Raw genomic sequence first — 11,411 nt, 5'->3', positions numbered from 1 at the left:
TCTTTCCAGCTCAGGAAAACCGCTTCTACCCCGACAGTAACTGGGGTGAATCTCTGTGAGAGCAGCAACCCCATCCTGAGAAGGGGGTGGGGAAAGGAGCAGTGTTATCTAAAATGACAGACTTTTCTCCCAGGTCAAGCCTGGGAGAAAAGCATACAATTGCGGGCATGTAACCGAGCCTCAGGCCAGAGAGATTTAGATATCCATAGATGTCTATCTCTCATTCCAACTGGGTGATCCCCGTGTTATCATGGTGGAGGATGGAGCTCTTTTCTAAACCATATGCAGTCAAGGGTAAAAAATTCTAGATATTTTAAAACTGCTATTCCTATCTTGCTGTTCTCCTTTGCAAATCAGGAATGGGAGCCACAGCCTGGCTGCATTTGCATAATATCTTAAATCTGACTTTGGGTTTAATTTAACAGATTAACAGAGTTGGAAGGGATCTTATAGGTCATCTAGCCCAACACCCACCTCCCACTCAAGCAGGAGACCCTACACCATTTCTGACAGATGGCAGTCCATTCGCTTCTTGAAAGCTTCCAGTGATGAAGCTCCCACAACGTCTGAAGGCAACTTCTGTTCCATTGGTTGATTCTCACTGTCAGAAAGTTCCTCCTTATTTCTAGGTTGAATCTCTCCTTGGTCAGTTTCCATCCATTATTCCTTGTCTGGCCTTCAGGTGCTTTGGAGAATAGCTTGACCCCCTTCCTCTTTGTGGTAGCCCCTCAAATATTGGAACACTGCTATCATGTCTCCCCTTATTTGTTGAAACCTGAACTAACCAAACAAGCTGGGTTCATCTAGCTTGCTAAGACACCTAAAAGATGAACTAAGGTCTAAGCCAGCGATGCCTCACACACATTGTGAAGGGAGTTCCTAGGATTTACACACTGACTTGGTGAATGTATTGTGCAAATAGGGCACTGTGTCAGGTAGATCTCAAGAGAAATAACAAGTAGCTTGATCTGAACAGGCCACCAATAAAGAAACAAAACAACTAGTTCTCCCTCCCAGAAATTTCTCTTGGTGGATTTTCCAATTTCTGGAACCTGCAAGGGGCACTGAGAGGGTCCAGTGGTAAATAACTCATCCTAAAATTTTTGATGGCCCTCCAATTCAGCTTTGAGTTGATGAAGCTGTTTATTTATTCAATTAAACAAACAATGAGCCACTTTCCCCCTCTTCAATGGAACTATTTTTCTTTCTAACTGGCAAGCCAGGGCTGGCCAGGTATTTGTCCTCCTTGATGCTGGCCTGTGGCAAAGCAGGTGGCAGGCAGGTGCAACAGGAGAGGAGTGCGAAATTACGGTTTTCTTCTTTGAAACGAGGAGAATGTGGATTATTCTTTCAACTGAAATGGCCTCTTTCTCTGAGCTTCATGGGCCGTGGAGGTAGTGGTAGTTAGTGGTTAGTGAAGAGTGACATCACCAGAAGGCTCGGGAGGGTCATGCTTGAGCTCGCGCAATAAATGATGAAGGAAGAAATGCAGTTCTACTTGTTTGCCGCTTTGCTGCAGGCTGCCAAGCAGTCGTAGATCTGTCAAAGGAAGCTAAAAGAGGGTAATTCAAGCAAAGGATTTGTGCCTGCATTCTCTGGCCAGCTTAGTCCAAGCCAGATAAGCGTGTCGATTTATTCATGAACAATGAATTAAAGGCGGCTAAACGTTGGAGAGTCAACTGTGAGAAATTGTTATTGCCTTAAGGGAAAGAAGCACTATGGCACTATAACCAGAGGACCTTTCCAGCTTACTCAGTGGAAACAGGGGGTTGGGGGTTGGATGCTTCTACAACTTCAGAGTTGTAGTTGGTGGGAGGAGTCTTCCTTTTATACACTTCCATAAAAAATAATGTTCCTCTTTGTGGTAAACTAAGCCATCTGGTAGAGAGCTATGCCAGCTTCTGTTTGTGCTTCCCTACCAAATGTAGAACATTACAAAAATATTATTTAAGACTCTGAAAATAGTCTTCACCTGCAGTTTGCCCTATCCTGCTGGGGAATAGGTGTTACTTTCCTGTAACAGGTTTATCCTGAGAGTAGCATCTTTCAACAAATTCAAATTCAAACTTTTATTGTCAGAGTACAACATATATACAATGAGATTGGCTGAGCCTCCCTTTGTGCACCCCCCACAACCAGGGCTTAAATGCTACTGGTTCAGGTGAATTGATATTTCCGATGATCAGCTGTGATGCACGATTTATATCAGCTAGAATCGTCAGATTTCCTGCTTTCTAGCTAATCTAAATCGTGTGGCACAGCAGATTCCCCCACCCTCGCTGTTCTACTTACCTTTGGTAGATCGCTTGAGCTTGCAGATGATAACAGACTCGGAGGGCTTCAAAATGTTCCTTTTATAGAACGTGCTTGGTAGCAGACTCACCGAACCGCTAACAGACTTCAGAGGATTTCACCACTGCCCCCAACACAATACAACTCACAGTGAAAGACAAAAAAATCTCTAGCCTGATGAATCCTACTAACAAACACCCATTCCTATTGCACCATGTAAACTTATTGCACATTGCGCCGCCCCTGCAAGTCAATCGTACTATGTTGTAGAGTTATTTTTCATTCAGGAGTCTGACAGCCCAGGGATAAAAACAGTTCTTCAGCCTGTTGATGTGGCTGCCTATGCTTCTATATCTCCTTCCAGGTGGTAGGAGAATAAAGAAGGGCTGACCAGAGTGTGAGTGACCAAGGTGTCATCCATGCTGGCTAGAACTGCACTAGACAGGTAAGTACCTCAAATCTGGAAGTCCTCAGCTGGTACGGCCTTCTTGTTTCATCCTAGCTGTGCGGGTCAGAAACTAGCTATAAATATAGCTTCTTCCTTGGTTATAAAGAAAGGCAAGAAGCCATAGCATTGACTAGAGTAACTGGGACAGTCCAGAAGACTTGGACTGTCAAGACAAGAAAACACCAGTTATAGACATGTCCATGAAACACCCAGAGTCAAATTCAATTTGAAGGGGTTATGAACATCCTTGCCCCATTTGCTCGAACTTATATTATGTAGCACAGTCTCTGGTCTTTTCTCACAATATTTGATGTTGGTCAGAATGTTAAAATATTTCATTGAATTGCCTGTATTAAATTGTCTTTGCTATTTCGATATTGTCTTTCCAAGTTTAACAAGGCATTCATACAGGTACTTGAAGAAGGCCACAATAACCTTCATTAATTGTCATGGCTTATGGATTAAACATATCTTAACAACTTTCAAATTCTCTGTTACCCTTTTTTTTGTACATGTTCCAGTTTTTCTGAAAATCTTCTTAAAGCCTAGGATGACACAATACATGATGGGATTTAATAATTATTGAATTCAGTGAAGATATAACTCCTCGTTCCTTGGGAATTATACTTCTATTGCTATAGTCAGATCTCACTGCTCTTCCATATTCATTTGGGAACTATAAATCCTAGATAGTTTCACACATACACTTTCCAAACCAGTTATCCCCTGCCTATCCCCTACCCCCTGTACACTTGATTTGTATCCTAAGATAATAACTGCATTTTTTTTAAATTAAAAAGCACTATTTTAAGTCTCTCTAATTTAAGATATGTTCTGCCTGTCAACTACTTCAGCTTCAACCGCAATAATACACAGCCAAGCAATATATACAAACTCAAGTAAACCACTCCAAACTTGATCGCAGAAAATATGACTTCAGCAACAGAGTGGTCAATGCCTGGAATGCTCTACCCGACTCTGTTGTTACATCCTCAAACCCTCAAAACTTTAACCTTAAACTGTCTACCGTGGACGTCACCCCATTCCTAAGAGGTCTCTGTAAGGGGGCGTGCATAAGGGGCACTAGCATGCCTACCGTCCCTGGCTTACTATTCCCATTTATTTGTATTCATTTCATATGTATTTACGTATACCTGTTTATATTTATATGTTTATACGTTATATTCATACTTAAACTTGTTTTTCTCATACATACTTGACAAACCAAAATAAAAAAAGATCATTTTTGGATCTTATATGTGCTGTCTAAAAGATTAGATATTTCACTCGTTTTTATCTTGTATAAAAATTTGGAAAGCATTCTCTTTGTTTTCATCCAAGCTGTTAATGTTGAAAAATATCACACGCGACACTTTTATCACTATTTTACCACTGTCATACTATACATGTTTTAGATGTTTTTATTCTGCTTTTAATATTTTATGAATAACTCAAGGTGGTGAACATACCTAATATTCCTTCCTTCCTCAACAACCCTATGTGGGGGATTGGGCTGAGAGAGAGTGACTGTCCCAAAGTCACCCAGCCAGCTTTCATGCTTAAAGTGGGTCTATAACTTTCTAGTTTGGTATCTTAAATACTATTATGTCCCTAGTAACTAGCATCCCTGCCATTGACTCAAAAAATTGCCTGAAAAGAAAGGAAATTGTTTGAACAGACTACTGATCCAAAAATTCTGTCACACAAAATGGAGAGAAATAGCTCTATTTTTGAATTTCTCAAATTACTTTAAATATGTATTAATTTTAATTAAAAAAAACTTCAAACTCTCTTTGTTGATGGTGGGTGATTCTCCCCCCTCCAAGTTAAATAAAATTAAATTGTACTTCTTTTTCTTTGAGCCTTTTGGTTGCCCTTATGTAAGCCGCCCTGAGTCCCCTCAGGGAAAAGGGCGGCATATAAATGTTAATAAAACCCTAAACCCTAAACCCTTTTCTCCGACTTCTCCAATTATTCAATATTCTTTCTCAAGTGAATAGATCAGTTCAAGTATGACAAAAACCTTCATTAATAGTAAGACAGTAACAACAAAAGTTAAGCAGACTTGTAAATTGCCTTGTCTATACAAAACAAATCTAAGCATTCTCCATTTACTTGTGGAGTTTATAACACTGATCCTTGTCAACAGTTTGACATGGTATAGAGATTAGGTGAGTCTGATTCATTTCAGTCAAATTGGGCTAAATCATACAAAAACTTGGATTATTTAATATATTTAAATTATCTGGGATTATGCCATAAACCGTGGCTTATAAACGGTTATAGGTACCTTCACACAGATCCTGCACAGACCTCCCAATTTGTGCATGGATCTAAGACCATGCGAATGTCCCAACAGGCCTACTTCCCGTGTCTGAAGCTGAACTATATGCCTCTGTCTGTGCCTCTGGGAGAAAGCATGAGTTGATGCTTGGCGGGACGTAGCTGGCTTTCCTCCCAGGCAGTGGTGCTTGGAGCTATTTGGGGAGCTGCCAGATTGACAGGCCCTCCAAAAGGGTGTGAATGAAGCTTTTCAAAGGAGGCGAGAGAAAAACACTCAGAGAAACCCACCTAAAGGCAAATATTTATGGGAGTGGAAAGTTTGGGGTGAGGAGTGAAGAATGTTGGAATTTTGAAAGTGTGGAATGGAGTATCTGGCTCAGAGACATTCACCACACAAAGGGATTGCTTGCTTGAAACAATTCTGCAGGTTCCACCCTTCTAAACACACATGTTGTTACATGGATATTACGGTACTACTTTTCTCTCTTTGATTTCTAGGGCCTGGCTTCTTCAAGGCCTCCTTGTCTTTTGCCTTCAGTAACAGGGAAATCAATGCACACAAACATCCCTTCTTGCTTTCTTTAAATACTGTGTATACATTGCCCTGTCTATGGAAGAATCAGAATCAGAACAGATATGGTGAATAAGAGCTGGGGATAAACCAGACATTTGTCTTCCTGCCATATACTAAAGACATTCCACTGAGGTGGAACACATCTCAAAATGGCAGTGAAGGTCTGTCCTTGTCCTTGACGGATGGCTCACCTCACTGAATAAGGATGAGAGTTGTAAGACCATAAAACAAAAGGAGGACAAAGGCTTCCCTCCTTCCTCTCTTCCCCAAACAATTCATTACTTAAAAATAAAAAATGAAAACAAAGCATCTCTGAATGAAGCTACTTCACTACCTCCTCCCCCCTTTTTTTGAAGGAACTCAGGGACACAAAGGAAGTCCTTATTCTCCATCATCTTGCTGCACCACGGAAGGCCCACGGAATCCACATTCAGCAAAAGTAGGGCTGTTTGCAGAAGGATGATGATCATCTCCCTAAACTGAAGTCCCAGCCCAGACCCCCAGGGGTTTCAGAGTCAATTCGAAAGCAGTGTCCTTCTTTGATCGTTGAGTACATTGGAACCTGTAAGAGATGAGCACTTCACGGACAGTACGCCGGAAAGTCTTGCTGACAAAGCAGTAAAGGAAGAAGTTGATGGAGGTATTGAGCATGGCTACCATGTTGGCCACATCCAAGGCCAGGTGTACTCGCCAGTCCTGATTGACTGATGCCACGTAGAGGTGGTAGATGATGACAAATGTCCGTGGAGCCCAGAGGACAATGAAGACAGTGGTGACAGCCAGCAAAATGGCTGTGGTTCTGCTGAGACGGCGGTTGCAATTTCCTGATCGCTTGAGCTTGCAGATGATAACAGAGTTTGTCATCAGAAAGACAGTGCAGGGAATGAAGTAGATGATGAAGCAATGAAGCCACTTCAGGACTTTGTCCATAGTGCTGGGCGGGTAGACATCATGCCAAACATCCAGCCACCAGTAGAAAGGAACCCCAGTAGCCAATGAGACTGCAAACACGGCAGCAATTATCTTCTGGGTGCGTTCTGGGTAGGAGACAGCCCTGTACTGCAGGGGATGGCAAAGGGCCACATAACGGTCCATAGTCAACAGTACCGTCACCCAGATGGAGGCGTGATTGGCCGTGAACTGCAAGATGTTGACTGCATGGGCAAAGGCACCTGGCACTTCGCGGGCCAAGATGGCTGCCTGCACGATGAAGCCAGCAAAGACCACAAAGACCTGAGTCAGGATGTCAGAAGCGGTGAGGGCCAAGAGGTAGCAGTACGAGGACTTCTGGGTACGAGCAGCAAGACGGGAAAGTGCAGCGGCAGTTAAAATGTTAACTTGAACAAGGAAGAAAAGATAACAAAAAGTTAGTAAACTTTTTTCCGTAGATGAGAAGTTTAAAAGTGTTTTAGGATGAATTAGTATTTGTATATATAGCTGTGACTAATATTTGGTTTCTGTAAAATTGACCCAAATGGCCACCATTTAGCTTATTCTCCTTGATGGGGCTATTATCAAGGTAAAATAAAGTTGGGAAAGATAACAAACAGGATTTCGGAAAGAGGACTAGATATACAGTAATTGTATTGGGGACCCAATTATACAAATGAAATAGGAAGTAGGACAATGTCACTCCTTAGAAGTAATCCAGACAAAAAGAAACAACCATGAGTACTAGAACTATCTTCATTGTTGCAAGTCTGAAAGTGCATTTCTCTCTCTCCTTACCTTTACCCAATCCAAGAAATTTGGGGTGGGGGAAGGGATTCCTTTCAGAGATGTTTCGGAGATGTTCAGAGGTAAACCACTCCAAATTCCATTGTAGAAAATACGACTTCAGCAACAGAGTGGTCAACGCCTGGAATGCTCTACCTGACTCTGTCGTTGCATCCTCAAACCCCCACAGCTTCAACCTTAAACTCTCTACCATGGACCTCACCCCATTCCTAAGAGGTCCGTAAATGAGGTGTGCATAAGCGCACCAGCATGCCTACTGTCCTTGTCCTACTGTCCCCATTTATTTGTATTCATTTCTTTCGTTCATGCCTATGTTTATATTTATACCTGCTATCTTGTACATGTTTGACAAACTAATAAATACAAATAAATTCAAATGTTTGCTCTGTTCTCATTCCTTCTGTGAGCTAAGCTGCCTCTTATCTGACCAATCCCTAATTTGCAGCTCTTCCTCCTTCCCTCTCTCACACATGTTCTTACATAGGAATAACAGAAGAACAGAGTTGGAACGTACCTTGGAGGTCTTCTAGTCCAGCCCCATGCTCACCCTATACCACTTCAGACAAATGGTTGTCCAATCTCCAGTGAAGGAGCACCAACGTTTGGAGGCAAGTCGTTCCACTGATGAATGGAATGACTTCCCTCCAGAAACTGTGGCTGCTCCAACACTCGAAGTTTTAAAGAAAAGATTGGACAGCCATTTGCTTGGAATGTATAGGGCCTGACCCGTCAAAACCGCGTTCCACAAAAGCGCGGTCGACGAAATCGCGTATGTGACGTCATCACAATGCGACGAAAAAGATCGAAAAATTGAAATAAAAATTAAATTACAGCAAGCCGATTCACATAAAGGTAAGCATTAGGTTAAGGGTTAGGGTTAGGGTTAGGTTAAGGGTTAGGGTTAGGTTTAGAGCATTAGCGTTACGTTTAGCGTTAGGTTAAGGGTTAGCGTTAGGTTTTTCGTTAGGTTAAGGGTTAGGGTTAGGGTTAGGTTTAGGGTTAGGTTAAGGGTTAGGTTTAGGGTTAGGTTTAGGGTTAGGTTTAGGGTTAGGTTTAGGGTTAGGTTTGGGGGGGTTAGGGGAAGGTTTTCGCTTTATTTTTACATTTTTCGATCTTTTTCGTCGCGCTGTGATGACATCACATACGCGCTTTCGTCGACCGCGATTTTGTTGTCCGCGGTTTTGTGGTGGAACCGTATAGGGTATATATACTACAGTGAGCACTAACATTTCAAAACAGATGAGGCTAGTTCCTATGAATGGCTAAAGTAATGCCAGGCGCTTTGTGAAAACAAATCATTTTCAGTATTGCTGACATTGTAGATGGAAACGAAAATGGAGTTGTGGGGCAAGCAAATTTCATATTTTTCTTTCTCTGAGCCAACCATCCCACTTTCCCTTGGAAAGGACTCATAAAACTGCCTAGAAGGCCCATCAATGTTCTCCACATCTTTGTGAGATGATAGCTCCCTCTGGTGCTCATCTTTAAATTCACACTATGATGGGCCCATATGAATAAAGTTTGTACCTAATAAACCTCCTACCGTCTGTAGCCATGCTTAAAAAAAAATATCCTGACAAATGCATTAAAAGTTGGGGGTAAGAAACAAAGTTGGATTTCCTTTTGCTAAAAAATAATAATAAGTGGACATCGGAGAATGCATTGATCTCTTGTACTGAATAGGTTATTGGAATGACTGGATGGCATCCAAAGTTGTGCTCTAACATTTTATGATTTCGTTTGTACTAATGTTAATGAACACAAGTGGAAAAAAAAAAAACATTTCTGTTAAAAGGATTTGATGAAAATACACAAGAAGTTGACAAAAGGTTGTGATGATCGTGGGATATTAGTTAAAGAGTTCTAGCATTCGCTGGCTGGGGAATTCTGGGAGTTGAAGTCCAGACATCTTCAGTTGCCAAGGTTGAGAAACACTGGTCTAGACCAATGATGGCAAACCTTTTAGGACAGAGTGGCCAAAGTGGAAGGTGTGCGCCAGACCGCCAGAATCCAACGATCACGTGGCTGGCGCACATGTGCACCTTGGAAACCTGATGACCCCTAGCCAGTGCGCATGCATGCGACGGAAAACCTGACAACCAGCTACCTGAGCTGGGACGACGGTGTACATGCCCACAGAGAGGCTTCTGTGTGCCACCTCTGGCATGCGTGCCATAGGTTCGCCATCACAGATCTAGACTATTTTTGAAGAAAGGCTCCTAGGTGAGTTTGGATTGATGACAGATCCTTTTTTTTTTTTTTATTAAATGTTTTTTAGTTTTATTTAAAACGGGTACAGCATCTTTCTTAATATATCAATCAAATTACAGATAAGTTTTGGTACCTCTCCTCCACAGTCAACCAACATAACTCATATTAACTCAAGCATTATTATATATCCTTTTTCATTTAACTGTAATTATTATTTAGAAATATTGGTAGGAGTAATAATCTTAAACAATACCTACCACACCGATGGGAATGGAGAAAAAATCAAAAAAAAGAAAAAAAGAAAAAGAAAAAGGACAAATAGAAATAAAATTAAAATAAAAGATAGTAGATAATACAAAAAAAGGCAAAAACGACAATCAGGAAACAAAACAAACACAGGTGTCTATTATGAAAAAAAAGAAGTATATCAACTGGTTACAACATGTTTTTGGTGCTTCTCTTCCGTTAGTTCATATTAATTCAGATATCTTAACTCGAATATTTACCATATCAACATCATTATACCTCCAGTTTTATATTATGGTTATTTAAACATCCTTCCTCCTTAGCTATGCTAAAGAATTAGTCCATAACACATGCTGGCAATTCATTTACTTATTTGTAAAATCCTCTATTATCATCAAATCCTCATATCCTATTTTAGCTAAACATCCATAATATTCAATTATATCATATATCATAACATTTTCCCAGTATTGATTAACATTTGATTGTATGAATTTTATTTAGTTTTTTAGTAGTGCTAATTATTATAGTTAATACTCTTTATGTATAATCTAAAGGTGTTTTCTCATATCCAATTGTTAGTTATCATATCAACTCCACATTATATACATTACTATCAATATCAATTATTATTCAGCAATATCTGTTACAAGAAAAGCAATTAGGTTTAACTAGTTTTCAATTGTATTCATCAATCTATCAGCCAGTTCCAAATTATATATATTGCTATCCATATCAGTCATTATTCAGCTATATCTATTACAAATTGAAGTAATCCGATTTAGCTACTTTTAGGTTGTATTGTCCCATCTGTCAGCCTGTGTCCCTCCAACAACGAGATTTCCTCAGTCCGATAGCCATTCGTTGGATAAATTTACCAAATGTTTCCATAAGCAAATCCAAACAAAATATTTCGGCACCTTTGGATTCTGAATGTCGGTGATGAAATAATAATGTTGTCCTAGGCTTATAAAATTTCCCAAATTAACTTTAATTCTCAAGGGTGGATTCTCCATTCCTCCTGCACACTGTCTCTTTAAATGAGTCGTCTTTATAGCTTGATGACAGTCTTATTGTTTTATGGGGGAAAATGCTGTAAGAGGTTTGAAGCACTATACACTGGCAGTTTCCCAGGTTAAAAACAAATGACTAACACTGAACAACTGATCACTTATGAACAGACTGACAATTTCTTCCTTGAGCTAAAAACTGCTGAAGTCAAGCAATGTTTCATGAACCACTGAAACTGTGCACATTTAACAAGTAGTGCTTTTCAATGGTTCATGGAAATATGTGTGGCTTCAGCGGTTGGTCGGCTTGAGGAAAGAGGAATGTTGTCTGACAGCAGGGCCGGATTTTCCTATAGGCTAACTAGGCTTCAGCCTAGGGGCCATCAAGATCAGAGAGGGGGCCTACATTCAAATTGTTAGCAAAATTAAAATTACGCTATTCTAAAAACAGTGAACACTAAAACACTGAACCGAAAATAAGGAGAAATTCTACGCATATGACTAATAAACAAACATAAAAATGTATTGGTTAGGATTGTTCCAGCGCCGCAGCAGTTGGGGAGCCTGCCCATGTTCCCAGCACCGGCGGTTGGGCGAGAGGCGCGGCCAC

The 11,411-nt window shown here is 40.7% G+C and overlaps 1 protein-coding gene across 1 annotated transcript; it reads right to left on the bottom strand.

Annotated features, from left to right (window-relative positions):
• Positions 1-5,843: 5,843 nt before the first annotated feature.
• GPR142 (G protein-coupled receptor 142) lies at positions 5,844-9,465 on the bottom strand. Its single transcript, XM_032238996.1, has 3 exons — positions 9,442-9,465; positions 8,719-8,829; positions 5,844-7,034 (listed from the first exon to the last, which is right to left on the bottom strand). The coding sequence occupies exons 1-3, from the start codon at positions 9,463-9,465 to the stop codon at positions 6,072-6,074; spliced, it is 1,098 nt and encodes a 365-aa protein (XP_032094887.1). The 3' UTR covers positions 5,844-6,071.
• Between the last annotated feature and the right edge of the window lie 1,946 nt (positions 9,466-11,411).

The sequence above is a fragment of the Thamnophis elegans genome, chromosome 2 (genome assembly GCF_009769535.1).
Source record: "Thamnophis elegans isolate rThaEle1 chromosome 2, rThaEle1.pri, whole genome shotgun sequence".
NCBI classification, from domain to species: Eukaryota; Metazoa; Chordata; class Lepidosauria; order Squamata; family Colubridae; genus Thamnophis; species Thamnophis elegans.
The sequence above is the reverse complement of the archived record's forward strand: the minus strand, read 5'-3'. Positions and strand labels throughout refer to the sequence as shown.